A 26,591-nucleotide genomic window follows, 5' to 3' on the forward strand; every position below is an offset into this window, starting at 1 on the left:
GGGACAGTGTAAAAATTAACAAAATTCGATAAGATAATAAGATAATATTTTTTTTGAAATCTCCATGTAAAATATAGTCCCAATAATATCATAAATTAATAATCATGTAAATATATATATATATATACTGATATAGTAAAGTATGTTTCTCTTAAACCTTATATATAAAAAAATTGTTATGTTGTATCTTCAAACTATAATGATATAAAATATTCTATAACATTTCATAAAATAGCTAAAACTTTTTAAAATTTTCAATTTCTAAATATGCATCATTTACATTTTTATAGTTTGATAGACTATTAAAATACGAGAATTGATATTCTTATTCATAAATTTGAATATTTATGTCATATGTATAAGTGAATTTGTCTATAATATTTGTAATTCATTGTCAATAATATGTTTTAATTATTTCAAATTCAATTCCAATACCATAAAATTTACAACATCCAAAATTCTAATCTTATTTTGCAAAAATTGTCTCAATTCATAGTTTTTTAAAAATTAAACAATTAAAAATATACCTATAAATTAATAATTATTAATTTACACTATAAAATAATAATTATTAATTTATAGATAAATTAATATCACTATAAATTAATAAAATGTCTTGGTCCCAACATTATTAATTTATAGAGGTTTTACTGTACTAATGTTTTAAAGAATCTTCATTTGTTGAAGTAAACGGTAAGAAACATGTAGATTTTACACACTATACATGTAAGTGTAAATTAAACTTCTGTGAATCATTGATAAATTGGATACAAATGACATGGATGTGGATAAGTGTTTAGCCCGTCCATCAGTGGTTTTAAAGCCTGCATCATATAAGTGAGGATAAAGAGATTTTAAAAGCCCATTGTTATAACCATAAATAATCTTGGATTATATGTTTTTTTTTTTTTGGCAAACGGATTATATGTACTCTTCTGTTCTTCTCTTTTGGTCAACTTCTTTCTTTTGTTCGTTTCTGTTAAGGCAAATATTTGGTAGAACGACCGAATTAAATTGTGATATAGTGTATCAGTGTATGTTGTTCAAGTAGTTTTTATAGAATTATTTGGTCAAATGGTTGGTCTATGAATCAATAATATATCTACATAATGTATGATGCTACATACGATGTCTTTGTGGTTTCCGGAGATATTTCATGTATACGCCCAAAACTTATCAAAAGTATATATGATGCAGGTTCTTTTGTATTACAACAAAAGACTTCTAGAGCAAATGTAAAAACAATCTGCAAAACTTATGGAAAATTGGGTATTTTGGTCGTTTAAACCATGCATGATTTGCATCATAATGGAAGGATTTGACCTTCAATTTTAGACCACCATGAGAGTTAGCGTGCATGGTTTATATTGTGCACATATTCCAAATTTATTTGTTTAACTATTAGTAATTAGCTGAGAATGATTTCTTCAAATATAGTTAATTAAATTTGTATGTTTTGATATTGTGGGCATGCAAGTTGAAGGGTGTAAAGATTTTCTTGTTCAAGTCTACATATAAAGATATTGATTGCATGCACTTGCGGTTGCGGGTAGCGGATGCATATAGACGCGTTGGAACTTGTAATTTCGAAGCGAATAGAAAGATTTAAAAGTAAGTTTTATATTGTGTGAGATACTTTACCTACTAACCATAATTGACGAATAGTGTGATAAAGAATAATTAAAACTTTGGGATAATGAATAGTATAAAAGAGATAAATTTAATTAGGGGAAGTGGTCTTTGGTCTTCCGTCTTCGTTTTGAGTATTAAAATCTTGCCTCTCTAACCATAGGCAAGATTGTCCCACCTTTATATTTTTCCACGGTTCCGTTTTCTTTAAAACTCAAATTACAATATTAATCAAATAATAATGAGCTATATAAATAGATATTTGCATGTTCGTGTGTATACGTATGTGTACATTAAATTTATCGATCCCACGTGCAAACCTTTTGTTTCTGTCGATTTATGTAGTTTATTTTTCTGTTTTTAACTAACCAACAAACTTCTCAGCCTAATATATGGTCAATTCTTTATTTTGAGATCTTTCATACGGTCGAGTTCTACAATTTTTTTTATAACATTGGTCTTTCTCTTTCACATTTGTAAAAACCGAGACCTGATCGTCAATCCCGTTTTATTTGTACACCTCTATCTTTGTTGATTTTTAGCTAGAACAATATATTCTTCTTTAACAAAAACAATATATATGTTCTTGAACCACACACAGGTCGACACAACACACATATTTAACGAGTCTATACAAGATCTGAATGATAGAAATTTAAATAGGTTCACCATCCTACAATTCTTGAGTACATGGTTTGGTTCGTCGGATAATTAACACGTTTGAGGGTTTGAATATTTAAAAAAAGGAATGAAAGAAAAGGAGCGCCGTCATGTTATATCTACCGGAGAAAGTAAAAACGGAACCACGTCACGTCAGCAACAAATTACAGTGTAAAGTCGCCGACAGTTGTAACGTCAAGCTTAATCACCAGTCTTCTTCTTTTAACATAACGCAATGAATAAAGCAATACACACACTTCTTTTTTTAACACGAAAAAAATATTGCATCTGAACAAAAAAAACATGGCGTAAGTAATGACGTGTCTTTTTCACACGTTTCCGAAATAACAACGTCAGTAATGATTTTAGAACTACTTTCTTTCTTGAGTTTAACATTTGTCACACTATTACTTAGTGACCAATAGCATTTGTTCTTTTAGTATTTGATTTACTTTTATAGTTGGATGGTTTAATCAACAACCAGTATATAAAGTTTCTTTGCCCCAACGACTAATTATAAAAAAAAATTAAAATTAAGAGGAGAATCAAAGAAAACGAATGGTGTAGACTTGTGCAGTTAAATATTAATTAAAATAATTAGAACAAAAACAAATTAAAAGATAAAGAAGATAAGAGAGAAAGAAAAGTTGGGGGTGGGTAAAGGCCATAGCCATGTGCCTTCATGTGGTGGTTGGCCCATTTAGTGTCCCCACGCTACCACTTCTTCAACTCCTTCTCTTTGTTACTTCTTAATACCTTGTTATTCATTTAATTTGGTTTCACTCCTAAATTATCAATTTTGTAAATTGTTATTTCCTCAAACCTGTTAAACTTTATGATAGATGTAATTATACTGAAAGCTTGTAGAAAACTGTCTGGTATGTTAGGGATTTTGGAGCTGAATTTTGAAGAAGGAGAATGTGATAATGATAAATATACAAAATAATTAATGGCGTGAAAAATACGTCCGGCGGCAAAGTGGTAGGGAGAGAGTGATTAACACAAAAGAGATGGGACTAATGCTAAATTATAGCCTTAACCAAACACAAATCGTATTCCTCAAGTCTCTCTTCTCTTTTTTTTTTTTTTTTTTTTTTTTCTTTCTCTTTTGGCTTAGCTTATAATATTCTCATGAGCTGTCTTTTCAAAATTAGTTAGTAATATATATACCTTAGTGAATATAAAAATAAAGTTTTCATCAAACAATTGAATAATCTCATATTCTACGAGGCGATATACATAACTTGTATATTGGTTGTTGTTGCTCTCTTGCATGGTGAATATTTTGTTATATCTAAGATCACTTTTTAGCACCTTTTATCTTTGATGATGCGAGCGACTAATTGATTAAGTTTATTAATATTTTTTTTTCCTCAAAAGAATCATATACAGTTATTCTTTCAATTGCGTTACTTTACGAACTAACGTATAGTTTTGATACCAAAAAATAAAAAATAAAAAAAATAACGTATATGAATCAGTCGGTTTACAAGCGTTGGATTTTGGCTTGAATTATGTTTTTTATGATCATATCGAGAAGGTAATGGAATCAATTAATTGATATTTGGAGGGTTTTGTAAAATTTAATTCTTTTGTAATGATAACGAGCTTAGATGTTTTCCACCATCATTCCATCTTAGTCGTCATTAATTGTCAACTAATGGTTTAACATAAATACATATAGCTTACCTAATATATTATCATAATAGTCTCTATTAGCTGGTCACGTTAATTAATCCATACGCATTCGTCACTAAACCTTTTTATAAAAACAAACAAATAAACATAAAATCGTGGTTGGAATCTTATTCCATAATCTGATGTTTGCTCCTAATTGCTCTTTTTTCCGTTTATATATAACACAGCTACGAACCAGAAGTGCTTTGATCAATTTGCGTCTTGTAAACATCTTCCGAATTATAATTTGTTTTAGTTGAGATGTATATATTACAGCTAGCATTAATGCCATATATGTTAGTGTATTTATATAATTAATCTTCGTATAGTGTTATATTTCAAATATATACATACATATTTCAAAGTGGTCAAATATATGTATTCAAAATGGCCAAGTTCTGCTCATCTATTAGCATCACCTTTTCTTCTTCAAGCCAAAACATCGTTTTCCATTAATTTCACATTTATATGTATATTCAAGACTTTATAACCCTAAGGTGTATATTATACTTATCCGAAATACACGGGTTTTGCTAATATATAATTCACATTTTATTTTAAAATCATAACACATAACATGATATTACACATCTAATTATCCACCAGTAAACAATCTAACAGCCAATCCACTAAACCACAACAGACGACTAGCTCTCCAATATTTTGAACTACTATTTATACAATTTTTGATGAAACATATTATACAAATTTAAAATAGTTGTTAGTAAACTCCCTAAAGTAAACCATACAACTGCATTTATCTTGTCTCCACTAAAGAAAACTATCACTCAAACTTTCATTTCTCATATTTTTAGGCAACTAAATTCGACGGACCAATTAAGCTCCAAAATTCAATATTTCAATCTGTTAGCACATCTATTTTTCTTCATCTCTTCACGTTTTCTTTTTTTCAATCCTACTCATAATTAAAACATGGATTAAAAAGTATCCTAAGAAAATATCTCTACCTAGAGATTAACTTTCAACTTAATAGATAATTTGAATAGTTGTGCGTCTTGTGACATAAAAACCATATTTGTAAAATAAAAAAGGTTAAGTAAAAGGAAAATAAACGATATTATTCCTCTTTCTTTCTTTCTCTCTCTCTCTATCTCTCCACCTCTTTGTTTTTATATTTAACCCTAATATTGTGTCATTCTCCCCAAAAAAACGAAAAAGTTTTATAAAGGTTCTCAATCTCAAGTTCTCTTCTCCAAGAACCCAAACAATGGCCTCTGCAGACAAAACCATAAACACAGACGTCCCTGAAAAAGACGTTTTTGCCATCCACTTCCTTCAATCCCTCTCAAATCTCAGAATACAAAACCTTTTTAATTCACCGGATACAACAAACTACCGTGTGAGGAAGATAAAGAAGGCTGCGTACGTTTCCATGGCCAGAGCGGCCGGAGGGACTAGCCGCCTATGGAGCAGAGCCCTCTTGCGCCGAGCCGCCAAAGGAAACAACAAGATCGTAAGATTTCCGAGGAGAAAGAGAAAGGTGACGTGGAAGATATCGTCAAAACGAAGGAGGAGTGACCAGAGAGCTCCGGTGGTGGAGGATGCTGCCGAGAGGCTGAGGAATCTTGTTCCGGGAGGCGGAGGAATGGAGACGTCAAAGCTGATGGAAGAGACCGCTCATTACATCAAGTGCCTTAGTATGCAGGTCAAGGTCATGCAGTGTCTCGTTGATGGCTTATCTCCGAAATGATCATCAACTAATCATCATCATCATCAGTACGTGATCGATGTATATAGAGAGAGATACGACACATACATAGTATTTGGATTGGGGTATAATCATAACGCATATATATGTGTATATATATTCTTATATATAAACATACGTGTAAGATAGGATACATATATGAAATGTGTGGATATGTATTAGTCTCGAAGCAACGAAAGATTTTTTCTTTTTCTTTTTTTCTTGAATTTTGATAAAAGGGGATTTATTATTTATCATATGCTAAGCAATATGGCCGCTTTAAACATTAGGGCTTGTGAACTTGCTGTTGGAGCTAGGCACTAGCTACTTCTCTCTCTCTCTCTCTCTTTTTTTTTCCTTCTCTTTAAAGCATATACTTGGTTGCTCAGGATTGTAATTCATGAATGATGTTTCTATGGATGGATTATATATTTTGTTTTTATCATAAAACATAACTTAAAATTTTTATGTATAGCTTATACATATATATGTGATTGCTAATATTTTTGAAAACATATATGATATACGTAGAGCTAGTAAATATAAATACACATATAATTTATTGAATCTATGATCTTATATTAATTAATTGACTATTTTCTTCAACTAGCTAGTATCACTTGAGTACTTGACATACATTAGAAGTTAAAGAATTTTGTAGAAAAATCATTGTACTCTAGTTTTTTTCTAACTCACACACTAGAATACTACATTAATTAGTAATGCCGGAATGAATCCAAATGGTAGCATAACAACATTATTAACAAAAAAACTACAAAAGACTGATTATTTGTGTTCTTTCTAATCACATCTTCCGTTGGAAGGATTTATCAACACGTCGTATAATAATATTATGCAGGTTGGTCATACTTCTATTTCATATGATTGTCCTACTTTGTCAATTATTATACACGTGTACATAAAAATAGACTGGTTTGGTCAATTTCCACATATTTCACATCAAACATTAATTCGTGCATTTGTTTCGTTTAGAATTCCATTCCATGAGTCGAAATGTCGAATAAGATTGGAAAACTTCAAAGTTTTATGGAATTAGTATATACTATATTTATCCATAAGTGTAAAAAAGAAAAATGATTTCACAAAAAGGGAATTTGCATTATACTTGAAATACTACAAAATGATGAATCCAAGAGAAGGTTATTTATAAACTCTGTACAAACATGTCATAAGTCTTACTACAGAATCTTTCTTTCTTCTTCCCCAAAACAAGAAAATACGATATAGTGCACTTTCCGATGTGTCTTGAATTACTTATGGTATCCGATTAACTTTGGCTTTGCAGAAAACTTACATCAGCTTTTGTGCATCTCCCACAGATGGAAATCTGATAAAAGCTTCTCTCGATGTTTTGGGGAATAGCCGAATAGCTAATCTGGTTTGATTTTATAACACACCCATTAGATTGTTGAATCATGTTATTATGCCGCAGGCAATGGATCCTCCGGTGTGTGAGATTCTGATTCTTCGATGCCGTAATTCCATAGTTCTTTAAGCTCTCCTCTTATCAACCCCAGTATGACGACCAAACCTAGAGAGAATACACGTCAGGTTTTGTTCGAAGACAGAGTGTTCGAGAATAGAGGGAGGAAAGGAAACTCAAGCTTCTGATTTTACCAAGTGTGCAGGGAACGATGTATAAAAGCGCAGGCTGGCCATGCCCGTCCATAAGATACAGACCTAGATATGTCAGTAACAGACCTACAAAACATAACAAGAAGAAACAAGACAACTTACGTTACTTTCTATATGTAAGTTTCAAGATTGTACATGTAAGCAGCCATCTCGATTAGCAAGACAGGTTACGTTGCTTTCTTGTTGGGAAAAACAACAGAATTCAGATCGTTCACTCTAAGTTAGTAAAGCGTGGACTTACCTATTCCATAGCCGATAGTCAACCAAAGGAAGTACCCATTTACTACTACCCTCTTTTTTATCTTGTCATATCTAAGATCAAAGAGTAGAGAAAGCATTAATTGTGGAGAGGAGTGAACAAGAAAATCGTTTAGGAAGAATCCTGATGTATGAGTTGAGAGATTTAAAAGACAGTTCAGAGAAAGTATGGGCAAAGATGGAATTCCAAGTTTGTTCTTGAATCTAAAACTGACTAAACGTACCTGGAAGCAAAGGAAATGAGCAAACCGGGGAAGAGGATGTCCCCAAAACCAATCATGTCATAACCACCCCAAGGATCAAAGAACCGAGGAATCCTTAATAGCATCGGAATGGACTCCCCACTGCTGCTGTCCCCTTGGGCAACCTACAAAGAAGGAATCTCAAATAAGAATATCACTAGCTAACTTGCAATGGTCTAAAAGATTACTCAGCTTATAAACTTGGATACTATTGATAGGTTATTGAATTATAAAGTTATTTGTGTATGCAGTTGACAAAACGACAAAGGAATACACCCCTGCAACTTTGCATTGATGTACTGTGACGGACCATACAAGATTTCTGTGTCACAAAGTAAACTGCAAATAAAGCAGTGATACCTTCCAAATTTTCATAATAGATCAGATATAGAAGCACATTTTTTTGTCAGAATTGTAGGAAAAAATGATATCACACAAGAAGCCCAATTCTATGCTTACTGACTGTAGCAATAGGAACGACAGATTATTACGGACATTGTAAGAGAAACTCACCACAATCATGACGCTCTCGTGAAAAATCAGTGGTGATATGAACACCCAGAAAATGTCATAGACAAACGCGCAGCAAAGAAGTACAGTAGCAACCTGGAGTACAGACCACTATCAGCATATAACAGAGAAACATCATAAATCACTACATAACAAACCAGATAAACTACCTTGATGTTAGGTAATCGAACTACTTGCAAGGCAGTGATCATCAAACATATGCCCTGTCAACAATATGAAGATAAATATTTCACATAGTGCAACCAAGAAACTAAAAATTCTCTACATGACATCTTGCTTTATAGAGAGAGGGGGATATAAAACTAAGTTAACAAATAAATCTGAAGCAGTAATAGAGAAAAAATGAAAGGAAAAGTGTTAAAAAGCATTTAGTGATGAAGAAAAGAGAGCTGCGAGAGTTACCAAAATGTCTTGGCCAACCCAAGAATACGATGTGTGCCGTTTTACAAACCAGAAAATAACAAATGCCAAACAAACTATGTTCACTATAAGCGACATTACTGACATTGTCCCAAGCAAAGGGAGATTCACAGATTTCCGACCAAGGTGTCTGCATTTTCTGCAGGTGGATCGAACATATATCCATAAGAAATGTTAACCAGAAAAAGAGAGAAGTGAATAATCAGGAACAGTTCAGAATACCTCAATATAACTGCCGTAATAATGTTATGCATACCCTGAAACAACAGCCACTTTGTTAAACTGACTGAAAAGCACATATACAATATAAATATCATAAACAATTTCGAAACTACCAGATGTTAATGAAATTACCTGCATGCCACCGATGCAGAAAAATATGGTGAGCACCCATACAAACCATGATGACATGAAGTAGAAAAGGAGCAGCAGAAAGATGGAGGCGGTTACAATAAAAAACACAGCACCGGTGACACTTATATCAAGGATTTCTTTCTCTGGGTCATCTTTCCTGGTCCCAGTAGCAAATTCCTGGAAAAAAATCAATCTTCGTTATTTGAAAAGACATTTCGGTAATTCATCATTATAACAGCTACAGAGTCAAATAAATTGAAGTTTTGATCACCAAGTCCAAAAAATTACAAGATACTGTACACTAAGTGTATAGGAATATAAAAGGCAGTTAGTTGTGTATGATATGTAACTACAGCACGCAAAAGAGCTTTAACTACAAATTTCCAGTATAGCTACCAAAGAACACCAAAAAAGGACTGGAAAGATGTTAACCTTCGCTAATATGCTGTAAGATTCATTAGCTTGGTCAGGATCTGTAAGATCTGACCATAGTGATGCAACAACAACAGTTCCAACAGCCATGAGCAATAACAATCCAGCCGTCAGATCCACGACAGGACGCTTTGGAGCATACAACAAAAGCTCAACTGCATCATCAAGAAATTCGAATTAGCCTAGAAGAGAGGGTTTACAAGAATACCAGATGTTACAACATTTGTAGAGTAGAGGTAGAGCATCCACAGGTCAACAAGTATAGTTAATGGATGAAAAACAACAGAACTGTGAAATCACAACGACTCACCACTCTTTTTGTCTACCATAGACTTGTTGAGAGCATCCCCGCTTGCCTTAGAGATCATTAAGACAGGTATGCTCACATTTAGAGATGTATCTTTTTCCATACATCCCATCTCATCAAGATCTGATAACAGACTAAATTAGATACTAACAAAGCTACGAAACCCGAAAAACAATTCCATCCAAAACCGTATAGAGAAACCAAACCTTCTTTGTCATTAATAACCAACAGAGCAGAAGCACCAGCTGCCTCAGCATGTTTTGCCTTGTCTGTGAAAGCACAATTGCCACGGATCGACAAGGCAATATGTCCATCAAACTGGAACAAACAATGAAAACCCAAATCACATGAATCTGATGCAAGCTCATTAAAATTCAAGAGAATGGATTGCAAATTATAGAAACCAAGAAGAGAGAAACTAACCCTGGACGAGAGATTGGAACAAGAGTCCAAAGGATCTACAAAAGCAGCAGGAAATCTGAAACTTTGATCAGCATCAGAAGGCACCGAAGCTCCAAATTGAGCAGTTAAGCCAGTAATTGAGTCACCTTCAACACCATCAACCCAATTTAAGACCTTAACCTGTATAAAACGAAACATTAAACACAGTGAGACCAAATATAGAATCGCATTAACGAGAGTGAGAGAGAGAGAGAGAGAGAGAGAGAGAGAGAGAAAGAGCCCAAATCGGAAGATAGATAAAGCAAAGTCGATCAATCAACTCCAGTGAACCAGAGAATGATTGAACACGAAAAGCCAAAAGAATCAAAAGCTCGAATTATACCATTTGGAACTTATTGGAACAGCCAGGAGACTCGAGGCCGCCGGAATCGTCAGTCCAGGACACATCGTCGGCCGACGCTACTGAAATAACTAGCAGAAGGAGAAACAATACTACGACGGAGTATCGGTGAATCGGCGGATCAAACGACGACATGGCGCAATCGAAGGAGCAAATCGGAGAGAAGGTGAAGAAGAAGAAGAAGAAGAAGAGACGAAAAGAGTTGCGGTTAAAATCTTGTGAGAGATATATATCGGACGGTCCATAATAGTCATCTTTTTTTTTTTCCTTTTTTTTTTTTTTGTTTGCTTTACTTTTAAATTTTGTGTTTAATTTAATTTAATTGTTGATTAAACATCACTCCAAGTATATTATTGTTGTTTTGGTGCGTTACTCTGCCTTAAGTTTTTTTCCCTGGATAATTCTTTTTGAGTTATGTATTGTATCAACAATAACAATTAAAAAAAAATCCAGCTACTACTTCAATAATATTGAGAGCAGAATTAAGATCTCCACGCTGTATTTGACCAAAAAGCCAATAGAACAAAACAATATAACATTATGAATATTGATTGACTTGTAAGCAAATTGTCATACATGTTTATTCAAATTTAGAATTTTATAAAAGCTCATCAAATCAAAAGTCTCCTAATCAACAAGAAATTTCAAATTATAAAATTTAAAATGGTCATCAGCTACTTGTACAAAGGAGATGTATAAATACCATTTAGCATTAACCTTTTCAAGTGAATCAAGTCAAATAAGCAATTAATCAATTGCATCAAGAACAAGAAAATCCAAATTTAATTAGATGAATTATGAAAAGTAAGAAGGTAAATATTACCATCAAACTAAACAAACACTAGTTCGAGTTATTCATAATCCAATTTTTAAAAATTAGGGAATAAACTATTGAAAAAATATCAAAATTAGCAAATTTGAAATTTAAATCAATCGAACTCCTTGTTAAAATTCAAAATTCTTCAAAGATAAATATCTACTTTGTTAAAATAATACATACAAATCAGTTCTAAGAAGTAGATGCATTTAAAAATGAAAAAATAATACAAATCAAGACTATGAATTTCATAATTTGTACAGAAAAAAACTTTATTATTGATTTGTAATTCTGTTCATTATATTTCATCGTTTGATATTTCATTACATTTCATCGCTTGTAGACCTGCTGTTACCGAAAGGTGCAAAATGCTTGAAACTAGACATTTAAACAAATCCAAAGGTAATGTGATGTATGTACATATATTAATTGGTTTGAAGACACCTAAGTTTGATCTCATGCATAGAATATTTCCTCACGGTGTAGTTTATGTAGAGAACGTGACAACTGTTCTTATATCAACTTTGGAGGAACTGCAGAGAATTGTTGAAAGGGGTTCAGAACGCCGACATGTTTCTGGAACAAACTTGAAATGAAAAAGCTTAAGATCTCACCTAATTCTATCGATTGTTATCGAAAGTGTTGATCTTCGGATGCAGTCTACTGCAAGGGAAATGTGACAATTCACTATCTTGTTTTATTTATTGAGATGTTTCACAGAATTTAGGTAGCATTTTAATTTGAAAAATAAAATATTATTTCACCTTTTTGAATCCTGAATTATTTGGAATGAAGATTGTATCAAAATAGATTTTTTGGACTCGTCGTTGCTTTCTTTTTAGAGATAGAAAGCAACAACGTGAATAAAACATGTGGCAAATGAGATGAATTAGAACTCTCAATATATATATACAAACAGTTGGGTCAAGACAAAAGAACCAAATTGGTAAAAAAACAGTCAGGTTATATAACATTGATGAATTGGATGTGCGCTAACTCTCCAATATATGAAAGCTCATAAAAACAAGAATAACATCACCTATACAAAAAGAAATTTCAAATTATAATTTTTCAAATGGTCATCAACTAAAGTTCCAAAAGAGCTGTATTTGGATGGTAATATAAATATTTAGCATTAACCTTTTCAAGTGAATCAAGTAGAGTAAACAATTAGTCCATCGTATCAAAAACAATAACAATCAAATTGAGTTGGATGAATTTAGATAAGTAAGAATGATGAATGTTATCATATATTCTTCTTATTCAAAATCCATAATGGACGTTCAATGTTATATTGAAAGAAATAAAAATGAATGTTAAATTACTAACTCAATTACTTATGACAAAACGTTTGGTCGTATTGTATCGAAGGAGTCTAACTCTAAACAAGTAAACCTTCAATTCGTAAACATACTTTCCATTTGTCTTCTTGGTGAAAATATTATTTACTAGATAACTATTTAAAAAATATATATATTTAGAATAATCCAATTTTAAAAACATACTTTTTAAGGTAAATGGGTGAACTATATAGATTTTTGAAAAATTCATTTGTTTGTAGATTTCTGTAACATTTACATGAATATTAATATTTTTTTAAATAACAGTTTATGCTGGTCTAGTTAAGGATTTGTTGGTAGGCGAAATGTTTGTTAAATAACCCTCATATCCATTATGTATGTAAATGATAAATTCTAAAATTGAAGGGTCAAAAATAGAGTAAATAAAAACTCTGAGATTCTATGACAGTTTTCCAATATAAGTCCCTGTGGTTCCTTTTTGTTTTTATAAGTTTTAAGTACTTCAAGAAGTAGCTTTTTGCCTCATCCATTTAGTAGCAGACCATTTCTCTCCAGACAGAACTTCACATCCTCCATGTATACTCCTTGGATCTGACTGTCCATCGAGTCCCTGAATGATTTATGAGACGAAATTAAACACAAAGCAGTCCATATGATTCTTGTTTGTGTAGAGAGAGAAAGAGAGAGAGAGAGAGAGAGAGAGAGAGAGAGAGAGAGAGAGAGAGATTGAAGAAACAAACCATGCTCCAGAAGAGAACTGCGTCTCCTTTGGTGGGTTTAACCGAGATGCCTTTCATGATTTTGCCACCACATGTGCATTCACCATCACCAGCCTGCATTTCCAAGACATATATATATATATATATATATATATTACACATTGGTTTAATTTGCATGAACAGAGAGAAGAAACAATTGTGTATTAAACGAAAACAATTTGGAGAGCTAAAGAGATCCACTAGAAGAAGAATTATTAATACCAAAGGGAAATAAGTTTCTCCTCCTTCGACGTCATCGGTTAAATACATAAGCATAGTTGCAACGCGCTGACCACCACGCTTCAAATTGAACTGTGTGGTTATCATAAGACAAGAAACGAGGAACGATGAACACAATGTAGTTTCAAATTGATTGTTCTTAGAAAATAAAGTAAGGATCGAACTAAACGTTGTTGAGCAAACCAAACACTAAAGATTTATCAGTGATATATAAAAAAACAGAACCGAAGACTTACAGTGTCAGCAAAGTAATCGTGATGCGGTTTGTAAAACTGTTTTGGCTCGTATCTGCACTGCAGCAGATTTTGATTCATCAAATCAAGAAAACAGCTTTCTTTGCTTCAATTTACAAAAAAAAAACATAGTAAGGTTGCACTTGTAAACGCACCTTAGAACTTGAATAAGTTCTCCATTTTCCGCTGGTACTTGAGAAAAGACTGCAATTCGCTTTTCAATTGCCTAATTATATAGCAAACGAATAATTTACGAAACTGTCAAGTTGATCAAAATGACACACTTTTTAAAGATATTAGAGAGTGGCCTACCTGTATTATTGGATAACTTCTTTCTACGTGAGTTAGAAACATTCCGGAACTTGTCCTCACATCACTTTTGACTCCCTAAGCAATAAGAAAGTAATAAGAAAATGGATAAGAATTCGAAGGCAAAACTAAAGCATTTCTACTCGTGTCCAATGTTTGATTGATTCAGTAGAACAATTTAAGGCAGAGAGTGGAAGTACTAAAAGTTTTGGACAGGTAGGTACCTTTCCGGTTTTTACATCAACAACAGTGGAAATTTGAAGGCGAGGCCGGGCGATTGCTTTTAGGTATTCACATTCCTGCAGATATACAAATCAGGAGAAACAAAAACAAAAAAAATATGTTACTGGAAAGACAAAAAACTACCAAAAACTCTTTTGCTAATTCTTATGATAATGCTTAAAAATGAGCCTAAGATTTTTTATTTTTTTTCAAATCTCATCTTATCATTGCTAGAATAAAGATGATAAGAACACGTTTAATCTCTAATTTAAGGCCTAACATCAGCTAACTCAATGCTACAAAGCTAAGTCAATAAAACAAACATTGATATATGGGGCGTGTGTATACCTCAGGACTTAGGAAGTCATGGAGCACAATAATTCGAGGGGACCAACTGACTACTTCAGGCTTGACCTGCACTAAAGCAAATAAACATTAGCTGGGACGCAAACAGAGCGGACCTCTATAATACAGAAGCAAAATAAAAACGATACATTGTATATTTACGAAATGCGACAATAAAAACTATTTCAAACTATAACAGTAAATGAAATTCTGAGCCAACCATTGGAACTGAGAAAATAATACAATTGCAAAAATGGATATGACAAGACTTACATTGCCAAGCCGTAACAATTCTGCATCTTTGTCATTTGCCCACCGGGAAACATCTGAAAAACAAACGAGTCTTGACATTAAACCGATTCTGTATCATAATATATCCAAAAATTAAGCTCTCTAGGAAGAGTCTAATCCTAAAGCTAGGATTCAGATAGTCAGAATTGAAACTGTTGTGTAAACCTATTATATGCAAGCAGGCATAAATATTTGGCTAGAAACGATCACACGAACCTCGTAGATAACGGGCGTTCTGGCCACGAAGCCCTCTCAGGGATGGAAATCCAGTTCCTGAATAAGAAAGAAGAAGGAGAAGGTACTGATACATCAAAGAAAACTAGGACAAAAGAAACAAGCAAGATTACAATCTTCATTGTATAAAAACATAAACTACAATAAAAAAAAATATCCCTGATTAAGACCTACAGATTCAGTGGCATTGTAGTGTTTACTCACAACCCCTTACAGAAGAGCTAAAAAATCACCATATATGCAATTCAATCACAAAACAAACATCTACAAGTAAACACACACATAAACATAAAAAAGAGAGTGAAAGAAAGAGGTTTTACCGTACGAATCTTCCAATCTATTTATAAAGGCCAATTGTAACAAGGAACCTGCAGATTCCACGAAACACAAAATATTCATGAGTTATATCAAAGAGCCGTTTCAATTTTCTCATAAAGTCAATCTCATAGTCGTATCCAAATAAAAACAATCCAATTCTCCAAGCAATGACAAGCAACTTCCACTCGGCCGAGAGAGAAAGCAAAAAAGATCCACTCTTTGAAGATCGAAAGACGAATTCAAATGTAGACAACTATAAATAGAGAGAGAAAGAAAGAGAGAGAGAGAGAGAGTACCGATGATCATTCCGACAGTGACAAATGTCAAGAGACCGAACACGATCTTCATGGCAGGAGCCATGTCTCTCCTTGATCTCGATCTCCGACACACACACACAAAAAAAGAAACTTGGGAGAGACAGAGAGAGATCAGTAGCAGTACTTTTGCAGAAGAAAAAAGAGAGGAGCTTTGAGAGATTTGATTGTTGAGAAAAACGTCAGAGGAGTTTCTTCTTGGCATGTCTCTCTCTCTCTTGCCTCTTTAAAAAAGAAAAATGCCTTTTCTTTTTCCTTTTTTTTTTTAAAAATAAAATAAAATAAAATAACAAAGGAGAGTGGCATTTTCGTAAATAAGAACAAAGACCCATTTATATAAAAATCGTATTTTTTTTGTTGACTTGTTTCATCAGTCTCGACCACAGCCAAAAGCAAAGCAAAGAACAATGGCGGCTTCTCTTCAATCTGTAAACCCTACATTGTCACGAAACCTATCTTCACCGAACAACTCTTCCTCCTTCGTTCCCTTCCGATCTCCATTCCTCAGATTCAATTCCACCTCCGTCGCTCCCGATTTCAAACCCCTCGTTTCGTTTCGAAACGCATCATCATCCTTCGTCACTCGCTCAGCCGCCGAGCCGCAAGAGAGAAAGACCTTCCATGGACTCTGCTACGTCGTCGGTGACAACATCGACACCGACCAAATCATTCCCGCTGAGTTTCTCACACTCGTCCCTTCGAATCCAGACGAGTACGAGAAGCTCGGCTCCCACGCTCTAGTTGGTCTCCCAGCTGCTTACAAGGAGAGATTCGTTCAGCCTGGTGAGATGAAGACCAAGTACTCGATCATCATCGGCGGTGAGAACTTCGGATGCGGTTCGTCTCGTGAACACGCTCCGGTTTGTCTCGGCGCGGCGGGAGCTAAAGCGGTGGTGGCTCAGTCTTACGCTAGGATCTTTTTCAGGAACTCTGTGGCTACGGGTGAGATTTATCCGCTTGATTCGGAAGTTAGGGTTTGTGATGAGTGTAAAACAGGGGATGTTGCGACGATTGAGTTGAGGGAAGGTGATAGTATTTTGATTAATCATACGACTGGGAAAGAGTATAAGCTCAAGGCTATAGGTGACGCTGGACCTGTCATTGATGCTGGAGGTATATTTGCTTATGCTAGGAAAGCTGGTATGATTCCTTCTGCTGCTCCCTGATCTTGCCTTATCAAGGTATGTATGATTTTAAACCAATACTCTCAGTTGTGTATGAGATTAGGATTGTTAGTTGATATTGGAATGAGATTTAATTGTGGCATAATCTAGGAAGCTTGACACTTGATGATGCAGAACATCATAGTGTAAGAAAGAGAACGCTCTAGTAGGGATTCTGGTTTTGTGTGAGGAGATAATAATGACTGTTTCTAGGCTTAATCGTTTATAAAGTGTTCCAAATTTCGTTCTTTTTACACTTAAAGACTTACTTTTATCATTTCATTTGTTCAATTAGGCACAAAAACATGAGCTTCTCTAGGTTGTAGTTGTTGAGGGTGTTGAACTTGTGTAGAAGTTAAGTTGTTGGTTGTTTATTTTGCTGCTTTTTTCATGTTCACATCCGTTGATTAGACTAAAGTGTCCATTGTCCAATAGTAGAACAAAACATCCTTCTTCATTCCATGATTTGGATGTCTCTCCTCTGTCTCATATTGTCTTTTTGTTTTACTTGTTTGGCAGGGGTCAATCCATGGGCATGAGAGGTCTCATCAAGGGTCTTACATCGTGTGATTCAATAATAATAAATTAAAAAAACAATAAGATGTATGTTTGCAAGAGCTTATGAATCTGTTTTTTATGCTTTATGAATATATATGACTGTTGGGTTTAGCTTTCTCTGTCAGTTTCTTCTCTACGTTTTGGATGTTCCCATCGTTTCTAAAAATTGCATAGTTTCCCTTTTGAAACAACGTTTTCTCTCATCTCTTCCACTAAATACAGTATCATATTCCTCCGGTCATAACAACAGAACAAGAGCTCTGCTTTTCTCTCATATAACAAAATGTTCTAGCACATTTTTGTCATTAAATATAAAGAAATACTATTAAATTTTCTTTTCGGGCATCCCTTTCTAGTGTTTGTATCACCGTGACCTACCCAAGTGTCTCAAAACGCACGTTTGGGATTCTAAATGGCACTTTTGTAAATAGAAGGGTGCTAACAATTCCCCTTTTATATATTCTTCCCCTTCGTTAGCTCTATCATTCACTCACCAAAGTAAAGAGAAACAATGGCGTCTTCTTCTCTTGCTACATTGCCCCAAGTCTTACCTTCCTTATCAATCAAACGTTCTTCTTCCTTGGCTCCTTTCCAATCTTCTTCTTTCCTCAAAATCAACGGTTCCACTTCCTTCACCCCCTCCTCTATCTCCCTCACTTCACGTGGCAAATCCTCCATGACCATCATCCCACGTGCTGCCGCTGCAGGATCCGAGTCTAACGAAGCCGTAGCCAACACCACCTTCCACGGTCTCTGCTATGTCTTGAAAGACAACATAGACACCGACCAGATCATCCCAGCAGGAGCTGCTTGCACCTTCCCAACTAACCAACAAGAACGTGACGAGATCGCTGGTCACGCTCTCTCCGGTCTCCCAGACTTCCACAAAACCCGGTACGTTGAGCCAGGAGAGAACAGATCAAAGTACTCGATCATAATCGGTGGAGAAAACTTTGGTTGCGGATCGTCGCGTGAACACGCTCCAGTCTGTCTCGGAGCAGCTGGAGCTAAAGCCATAGTTGCTCAGTCTTACGCAAGGATCTTTTTCCGTAACTCTGTGGCTACAGGAGAGGTGTTCCCGTTAGAGTCAGAGGTTAGAGTATGTGACGAGTGTAAGACTGGAGACACGGTGACGATCGAGCTGACTGAAACTGGTGGTTTGTTGACTAATCACACAACCGGGAAAAACTATAATCTGAAGTCGATCGGTGATGCAGGACCGGTTATTGACGCTGGTGGTATTTTTTCTTATGCGAGAATGATGGGAATGATTCCATCATTAACTTAAATCATCTTCCACAAAATCATTATGTTCTTCTCTGTTATGTGTGTTTAGAGTTTCTCTATTTTTCTTTAACTTGTTTGTTTGTTTTTAGTAATATTGGTGTTGTTACCTTAAAGAATAAGAAATCAAAAGGTCAATTTATCGAATTGGTTAAGTAATTTCGACCAATTTGTTATGGTTATTGGGAAATTGGACGGTTTAACAACCGGTATAAAAGAACCGTTAATAAGCGCTTGGTTCAAAAAAACAGAACATGGCTAAACCTAAATTTGGGTGTGACTCTTTATAACGCCGCTCTTCTTCTCCATTGTATCCACCATACACTGGAAAAAAACATGGCAATCACAGAGGTAAAACCCTCCGCCAATAAAAACCCTAAAAGAAATCGGAATCGATCACTGGGTCCGAAGAAAGATTTGAAGAAGAAGAAGACTAAGAAGTCGAAAGCTCCAACCTTTGATAAGACCATTGAGAAGAAAAAGAAGAAGAGTAAGAAGTCGAAAGAGCCTACCTTTTATAAGACCATTGAGGACGACGAAGATGTTCTGATACCAGAACCCGTATCTGCCGCTGAGCAGCTTAGCTACTTTCTAAATCTGCTTGAATCCGCCATTGGTATACGAGTTTCTTCTTTAGAGCTCGATTCCATTAAAGGTTCGTCCTTTTTTTTTCTTTCTATCCGAGCTCTGTTTCTATAAGCTTCTCTGTTTAAGTAATATCTTGAGGGTTTGATTGTTGATTCGGCTTATCAATTCACAAGTTTTTCCCAAGTTCTGATAAACTGGAGCTTGTCTTGTTGATTGCAGATACGTGTGTAGTTGAGTTACCTCAGAGATTGCCCCAAGATGTAAGCAACTTGGGAGAGCATATAAAGATGTCTTGTGGATCTTCATGGAGAGAGAGTCTTTGTGAAGGAGAGACACTTGAAGGAAATATTGATCCTGGAAACCCATCTGTTCTCGTCATTAGTTCCTCTGCTTTGAGATCTTTGGAACTTCTAAGGTATATCAATGTAAATTTTTTGTATTTGTATCTTTTGTTATTGATTGATTGAATACAAAGGTACTTAGACTATGTCCTGTCTCATATCTGTAGGGGTTTGCATTCGCTTACTAAGCAATGTCCAGCAGTGAAGTTGTTCTCAAAGCATTTGAAGGTTGAGGAACAGGTAGTGTTCTATTCTTATAATGATTTGTCTATTGAGGAGTGAACTTAATTCAAAGCGTACAGAGAATAGAGAACAAAAATACCATGTTGAGCTTTTTCGTTATGGAATCTTTGTTTTGGTTCATAGAGAACAATGGGATGTGATGACAAAAATACGAAAATCTCTAAGGCTAATTGCTCTGCAGATAAATATGTATTTGCACGTCAGTCTGATCCCACTATATATGTATAACGTGAAGAGTTGGTGCATACTCATGTAGTTCATTTCTTTCTTCTTCGACTTACAATTCATGTGAAGGTTTTTGGAAGTGATGATAAGATATATCAATATGTCATAGGCACTTGCAATGCTGAACAAACATATTTGCACGTCAGTCTGATCCTGCAATATTTATAGAACATTAAGAGTTGGTGCATACTCATGTAGTTCATTTCTTTCTTCTTTAATTCATGTGAAGCAATTGGGAAGTGATGATAAGATATATCAATATGTCATAGGCACTTGCAATGCTGAACAAACATATTTGCACGTCAGTATGATCCTGTAATATTTATAAAACATAAGAGTTGGTGCATACTCATGTAGTTCATTTCTTTTTTTTCTTAAATTCATGTGAAGGATCTGGGAAGTGATGATAAGATATATCACTATGTCATAGGCACATGCAATGCTGAATAAATATATTTGCACGTCAGTCTGATCCCATCATGTATCCTTCATTAAGCATTGTTGCATATACTCATGTTTTTCATCCCTCTCTTTCTATTTTTTCCGATGGTAAGAGTCTGGGACATGATGATAAATATATCAATATTTCATAGGCATTTTGCAATGCTGAACAAAATATTTGCACGTCAGTCTGATCCCAGCTCTTGTTTTTGTTTCCTTATTTGCATATAAGACTATAGTAAAAATCTCACATCCTAGCTTTTGTTTTGATTTGAACTTGGAATCAATGGCTTCTGCTTTGGTCTTTAAATGAAAGTCTCTTATAAAGAAGCAATGTTTTTCAAAATCATTGTTTGTGTATTGTGTTCTCAACTCTGTTTTAGATTTCTCAGTCTCATATGTTATATGATTCAAATTATTAACTCAAATTCATTGCGGTGCAGGTAACTTTGTTGAAGAAACGGGTTAATATTGGGAGCGGTACACCAAGTAGGTTAGTAAATCTTATCACTTGACTTGTATCAAATTTCATCGTCTCTCAACTTATATCTTCATATCCTTCTTCCCCTAGTTTCTGATTGTTTTCTTACTTTACTGTGCAGAATCAAAAAGCTAATCGATATAGAGGCATTAGGACTTACACGGTTAGATATGATTGTGCTCGATATGCACACAGACGTCAAGGGATTTTCCTTATTCACATTGCCGCAAGTCAGGTCTGGTTTCTTCCACTGACCCATTGGCCTTAATTAGCCACATACGTCAAGGAATTGTTTTCTGATTTTTGTTTTGGTTTGATATATGCAGAGATGAATTTTGGGATTTGTATAAAAACTGCTTCCATCAGAGAGTCTTAGAAGGAAGACTACGTGTCTGCATGTATGGTCCAAAGCCTGCTCCAAACCTAAAGAAGAAGAAAAAATAAGTGACTGTTCCTTAATTGTATCAAATTCCAAAGAATCATCAAATTAAATCTATACTTATCTGTTTTTTTACCTCTGAGATTTTTCAAAGAATTCTAACATAACACGGTTATGAGATTCTTAGATCGAGCTAACTAATGCAGCGAAAAGCAACCTTTGCAATGTTTCACATGCATAAAATTGTAATGGATTGAAACCGTATCATTACTACAAGTAAATTGTATTCCGAAGACAACCACTTTGCTCTGGTTTTGAAATACTTGATCTGTTGTACGATAGAGAGAGGGAGAGAGAGAGAATTCATCAATTAGCTTGTGAGAGAATTCATCAATTTAGCTTGTGAGAGAAATGCAATATTGTATTAGTGTTCGTTATGGGTTAAAAGTAGTGCACTAAGGCACACTGAAAGAAAAAAAACTCTCAAAGTCAAATGAATAATAAAAAGGAGTAATATTATCTATATATGTATACATCTCTGAGAAAGTGTGTTTGTGTGTTTTGGGATTGTGGGTTTGTCCAATAGATGGGTGGGGAAGAAGATCCCACAAATGCAGAAAATAGTGGAAACACCACCCAAAGAGCTTCTAGATGTTTGACTTTAGAACTTTCCATTAAACAAGAAACATTCAAACTAGTCTCCTTTTTTTTAAAGTTTTGTGAAAGATGAAGCATATATAATGATCCCATTATAACATACTTTCAAGATAATGTAGATTTCTCATGGCTTTGCTTTTTAGTATACAGTTCATAGCTCTATTTGATTAGTGTTGTTGCTTGTGAAGGCACCTATATTGTAGAGTAAAAATGTCAACTGAACGACTTAATGGGTATGTTATTCTCAATCCTATTTTTTTCATAATGATTGATAATTACATTAAATGTTAGTCAAATCGTGGTCGTGTATTGGTTTTGTTCCATATCTTATGTCTGTTGATATATTCAAAGAAATATAAGACTTCCTATAGCATTATTGATATAAATTTGAAATGGTTTCAGATCCTCTATATTACACCTCATATATTTGTAACTCATTAAGATTTTAATTATGTGTATTATGATCATTTTTAACCAGCCATAATAACAGATTAAAATTGTCGAAGTAGATGTTTTTGAGTGGTTCATTCATAGTTGTTTTTTTTTTTTTTTTAATTGTATAGTTTACATACATATCAGTTATCAGTATATATATCACTCATAAGTTTAAAAATGAGGTTAACTTTATCCTTTTTTCCATATGATTAGGTAGCCTACTGGCAAACAGAAACGAGGAAGTGTGTAATAATTGGATGTTCTTAAAATATTAAGCAGCGGGTCCATCTTAATATAGTTTTTTTTTTTTTTTTGGCAAAGGAGAAAAAACAATTCATCGATACTCATTAAGTCGATAATTAATGTCTATTTGTGTATTTTAAAGCACACGTATTGCTTAGGCATATTATATGTCACATTTTTGTTTTTTTGGATTAGCTATTTGTGGCTTCAAACTGCAAAAGCGTGGAGGGAAGTCATCCATGCAGGCTTAAGTGTGGTAAAGACTAGCTACTGATCATGGAAAGCCAATCTAAGCGCAAAAACATAGTATCATTTATGAGTCGAGCAATACCGACATTAGACATCGATTAAGGGAAACTACAAGAGTGCCTCTACCTACATCTTTGATCATTTACAACAATGTACATATGTTATATATGTAACCAAAATGAGATACTATCAAGAGCTCTAGCGATAAAGTTTATTTAAAGAATGATAAACTACTAAGATTTGACAAGGTGATGAAAAACTTTCTTCGTAAATTTTTATTTTACCACACAAAATTAAGAAAAAGAAAAAGAGAAAAGCAATTCGATTCTTCCTTAATGTTTCTGATGGAAAGAAAAGAATACGGAGTCATTTCTGATGATGGCAAAATCATTCGTATCGAAAGTGACAACTTTTTATTCCTATGACGTTAGCATTGAGTCATTTTTTTGTGTTTCTGATATTTCTAAATGCGAACGCATTACTTGCCAGTTTTTAATTCATGCGAATTAGATTAGATGATAATATTTGTTTCTGTACCCCAAATTTTGATGACGTCAAGGTTACATATGTGACTATGTATGCAAATGTTACACGTGTCATGTCCCCAAGTTACACGTTGGCTTAGTACTAGAAAGTCTAGAGATAATCTCTTGTTTCGTTTCACTTTTGAACTGGTCTTCGAGGTTCCATATTTTAAAACTTCTATAATTGAGGATTTATCCGAAATTATCAAATCAGATTGGTAAAAAAAAAAAAAAATTTAAAACATTAAAGTCTTTTACCTTTTCACTATCTCATAGCTCAAAAACTTTTTTACTTTGTCTCCTCTACCCAAAAGAAAAAAAAGTTTCAGTATCAATATAGTTAATGGATCATTCGACTTTAATATGACATACTGAAAAAAATAGAAATCAAAAGCCAGATTGGAAACTAGAGAATTACTCAATATTTGGAGATAAAAAACTTATTTATATCAGAAAATACTACTAGAGTAGAATTAAAAAGGTTGGATCATAATGACGTGAGGATGACACAATGCATCCCGTGTAGGTTCCAAACAATGCGGCGGTGTATGCTTTTTTTGAAGCCCCATTAGGAGGACCCACAAACCATTCAAAGCCGTCTTGATCCTCTCTCTAGTCTCTCTATAAATAGCCACACAGAATCACATACCCAAACACACACTCATCCAAATTCGTTTTATATACTTAGTTAGTACCGAGAAGAAAACACAAGAGGAGATTTTACTAAAGTATATGAGAGCTGCTGCTATAAACAGAGCAAATTCGCTTGGAGGTTTGTTTTCATTTAGGTTTACCAACATCAGATCAATGTCTTCTTCTTCCCAAGATTTCGTGTCAAGACCTGTTATCAAGAAAGTCTTCGCTAAGCTTCAGAAAGAAGGCGATGGAGCCGTCGTTAGACGCGGCATTTCCAGGTTCCTTATTCTCTCTTCTTCTTCAATGATTTTTCAACTCTTGAGAGATTTTATAGGTTTTTTTTTTTTTTTTTTTTTTATGAATTCAGGAGTGAGCAAAAGTTGTTGGATCCGTTCTTGATGCTAGATGAATTCTCCGGTATATTCTTGAAAATTGCCTTTGCAAGCCAACCATTTTATTTATTTATTTATCCATTAAAATAAGCAGTCATTTTTATTTCTTTATTATCCATCATAAAACAAGTATTTACTCTGTTTTTTCTTCTCTCTTTGGAGCAGTTTCGCCTCCAGCTGGATTCCCTGATCATCCTCACAGAGGTCAATATCACATTACATATATAGATGACATAGACACCATTTTTTTTATGTTTTATCTAATGTTCTCTAACATTTTGTGGAAATTATGATGAACAGGTTTTGAAACTGTTACATACGTACTAGAGGTATTTATATAAAACATTCTTGTGATTATGAATCTTTTCTAAAACTTTTTGAAATTATCTTACACGAATTAAAAATATTGGTTTAGGGAGGAATCACTCACCAAGACTTCAAAGGCCATAAGGGTACAATCTATGCTGGTGATGTTCAGGTATTTTACAAAATAAAAAATCAGATTCAACACTTTAATTATTCAATATTCAACGATTTTAAATACTTAAATAAGCTTCTTGACTTTTTGTTTTCACAGTGGATGACTGCAGGAAGAGGAATCATTCATTCTGAAATGCCTGAAGAAGAAATAAACAAAGGTTTACAACTTTGGATCAATCTTTCCTCCAATGAGAAAATGTAAATAAACCAACTCTCTCATATTCCACATATACATATTTGGAGTTTCTAAACCGGAAACTGATTCTTTCTTTCTTGACTTGGTTTCGACAGGATAGAACCAAACTACCAAGAACTGTCGCATTCAGACATACCAAGAGCTGAAGCAAACGGTGTTGAAGTCAAAGTCATAGCAGGAGAATCAATGGGAATCCAATCCCCTGTTTACACGAGAACACCTACTATGTTTCTTGATTTTACTCTCCAACCAGGAGCTCACATCCACCAGAACGTTCCTGAATCATGGAACGCGTTTGCTTACGTTCTAGAAAGCGGTGAAGGTGGCTGCGTTTTCGGGTCCTCTAACGCTTCCCCTGTTTCGGCACACAACGTTGTGGTGTTCGGACCAGGGAATGATGGTGTTAGCGCGTGGAACAAGTCATCTTCGAAGATATTGAGGTTTGTGTTGATAGCTGGAGAACCGATTGGTGAACCGGTGGTTCAATACGGTCCGTTCGTGATGAATACTCAAGCTGAGATTGATATGACCATTGAAGATTATCATTATGGTAAGAATGGTTTCGAGATGGCTAAGCATTGGAGGTCACAATAAGAGACCCTAATAATCACTATTTTATTTTGTTCTACTTTATTTTATTTTATGTGTGTTTCTAATTTGGACAATAATAAAATGAAAATCTATAAACATGTATTTTTAATATCCTTTGCTAAATTTGTGGGTGGGAACCCATTAAATCCGAGGCTGACTTTTTTTTCAGTTCCAACCTAGTAGTCATCATTAGCAAGTTCTTCCACAATTAAGTCTAAATTACAAACTGTTCATACTAATTATATATTGGTATATGAAGAAAGCATAAGACACTTTCAATGATTCTTACTTTCTTAGAATGTCTGAATGTGAATAAGACAGAGACGAAACAATTGTTGATTACCAAACGCGTATATTAACATGGTGAAGTGACATAAACATGATTGTTACTTTAAACTTATTTGTTACTACATAAGAAAAACTGTGA

The 26,591-nt window shown here is 34.3% G+C and overlaps 7 protein-coding genes and 5 non-coding genes across 13 annotated transcripts; 10 read left to right on the forward strand and 2 right to left on the reverse strand.

The window, feature by feature from the left end:
* The first annotated feature begins 5,059 nt into the window (after positions 1-5,059).
* Positions 5,060-5,931, forward strand: LOC104782820 (transcription factor IBH1). The gene has a single exon (XM_010507860.2). It carries the CDS (start codon positions 5,195-5,197, stop codon positions 5,675-5,677), a length of 483 nt encoding a protein of 160 aa, XP_010506162.1. The 5' UTR covers positions 5,060-5,194; the 3' UTR covers positions 5,678-5,931.
* Positions 5,932-6,772: 841 nt separating this feature from the next.
* Positions 6,773-10,939, reverse strand: LOC104782822 (signal peptide peptidase-like 3). The gene is made up of 14 exons (XM_010507862.3): positions 10,659-10,939; positions 10,298-10,456; positions 10,081-10,192; positions 9,878-9,997; positions 9,568-9,722; positions 9,136-9,312; positions 9,004-9,038; positions 8,764-8,920; positions 8,511-8,564; positions 8,344-8,436; positions 7,813-7,955; positions 7,572-7,642; positions 7,313-7,396; positions 6,773-7,226 (listed from the first exon to the last, which is right to left on the reverse strand). Exons 1-14 carry the CDS (start codon positions 10,809-10,811, stop codon positions 7,117-7,119), a joined length of 1,623 nt encoding a protein of 540 aa, XP_010506164.1. The 5' UTR covers positions 10,812-10,939; the 3' UTR covers positions 6,773-7,116.
* Positions 10,940-13,141: 2,202 nt separating this feature from the next.
* On the reverse strand, positions 13,142-16,318 carry LOC104782823 (prolyl 4-hydroxylase 1). Of its 2 annotated transcripts, none has more exons than XR_015597681.1 (12): positions 16,041-16,275; positions 15,747-15,794; positions 15,409-15,465; positions 15,175-15,227; positions 14,905-14,970; positions 14,559-14,633; positions 14,338-14,412; positions 14,181-14,251; positions 14,029-14,085; positions 13,775-13,864; positions 13,535-13,627; positions 13,142-13,404 (listed from the first exon to the last, which is right to left on the reverse strand). XR_015597681.1 is itself a non-coding variant. In XM_010507864.3 (12 exons), the coding sequence occupies exons 1-12, from the start codon at positions 16,261-16,263 to the stop codon at positions 13,297-13,299; spliced, it is 1,011 nt and encodes a 336-aa protein (XP_010506166.2). In that variant the 5' UTR covers positions 16,264-16,318; the 3' UTR covers positions 13,142-13,296. The 2 variants fall into 2 exon arrangements, 1 of the variants encoding a protein (XP_010506166.2); XM_010507864.3 differs by having other exon boundaries at positions 14,029-14,080; positions 16,041-16,318.
* A 13-nt stretch (positions 16,319-16,331) lies between these two features.
* Positions 16,332-17,890, forward strand: LOC104782824 (3-isopropylmalate dehydratase small subunit 1). Its single transcript, XM_010507865.3, has 2 exons — positions 16,332-17,239; positions 17,741-17,890. The coding sequence occupies exon 1, from the start codon at positions 16,466-16,468 to the stop codon at positions 17,222-17,224; it is 759 nt and encodes a 252-aa protein (XP_010506167.1). The 5' UTR covers positions 16,332-16,465; the 3' UTR covers positions 17,225-17,239; positions 17,741-17,890.
* A 373-nt stretch (positions 17,891-18,263) lies between these two features.
* On the forward strand, positions 18,264-21,896 carry LOC104782826 (uncharacterized). Its single transcript, XM_010507867.3, has 6 exons — positions 18,264-19,718; positions 19,871-20,066; positions 20,160-20,232; positions 21,345-21,394; positions 21,504-21,617; positions 21,709-21,896. Exons 1-6 carry the CDS (start codon positions 19,400-19,402, stop codon positions 21,824-21,826), a joined length of 870 nt encoding a protein of 289 aa, XP_010506169.1. The 5' UTR covers positions 18,264-19,399; the 3' UTR covers positions 21,827-21,896.
* LOC104782825 (3-isopropylmalate dehydratase small subunit 2) lies at positions 18,291-19,210 on the forward strand. Its single transcript, XM_010507866.3, has one exon. It carries the CDS (start codon positions 18,291-18,293, stop codon positions 19,065-19,067), a length of 777 nt encoding a protein of 258 aa, XP_010506168.1. The 3' UTR covers positions 19,068-19,210.
* Positions 20,364-20,451, forward strand: LOC147946357 (small nucleolar RNA Z122). Its single transcript, XR_015597966.1, has one exon. It is a non-coding gene; the product is annotated as a small nucleolar RNA Z122 (small nucleolar RNA).
* LOC147946358 (small nucleolar RNA Z122) lies at positions 20,532-20,618 on the forward strand. Its single transcript, XR_015597967.1, has one exon. It is a non-coding gene; the product is annotated as a small nucleolar RNA Z122 (small nucleolar RNA).
* On the forward strand, positions 20,692-20,778 carry LOC147946359 (small nucleolar RNA Z122). The gene has a single exon (XR_015597968.1). It is a non-coding gene; the product is annotated as a small nucleolar RNA Z122 (small nucleolar RNA).
* LOC147946360 (small nucleolar RNA Z122) lies at positions 20,853-20,939 on the forward strand. The gene has a single exon (XR_015597965.1). It is a non-coding gene; the product is annotated as a small nucleolar RNA Z122 (small nucleolar RNA).
* LOC147946361 (small nucleolar RNA Z122) lies at positions 21,017-21,102 on the forward strand. Its single transcript, XR_015597964.1, has one exon. It is a non-coding gene; the product is annotated as a small nucleolar RNA Z122 (small nucleolar RNA).
* A 2,620-nt stretch (positions 21,897-24,516) lies between the features above and the next one.
* LOC104782827 (pirin-like protein 2) lies at positions 24,517-26,312 on the forward strand. Its single transcript, XM_087511878.1, has 7 exons — positions 24,517-24,783; positions 24,873-24,922; positions 25,063-25,101; positions 25,198-25,226; positions 25,313-25,375; positions 25,475-25,575; positions 25,669-26,312. Exons 1-7 carry the CDS (start codon positions 24,602-24,604, stop codon positions 26,165-26,167), a joined length of 963 nt encoding a protein of 320 aa, XP_087368004.1. The 5' UTR covers positions 24,517-24,601; the 3' UTR covers positions 26,168-26,312.
* The last annotated feature ends 279 nt before the right edge of the window (positions 26,313-26,591 follow it).

This window comes from Camelina sativa, chromosome 4, assembly GCF_030686135.1.
Source record: "Camelina sativa cultivar CO46 ecotype springtype chromosome 4, ASM3068613v1".
Lineage (NCBI taxonomy): Eukaryota > Viridiplantae > Streptophyta > Magnoliopsida > Brassicales > Brassicaceae > Camelina > Camelina sativa.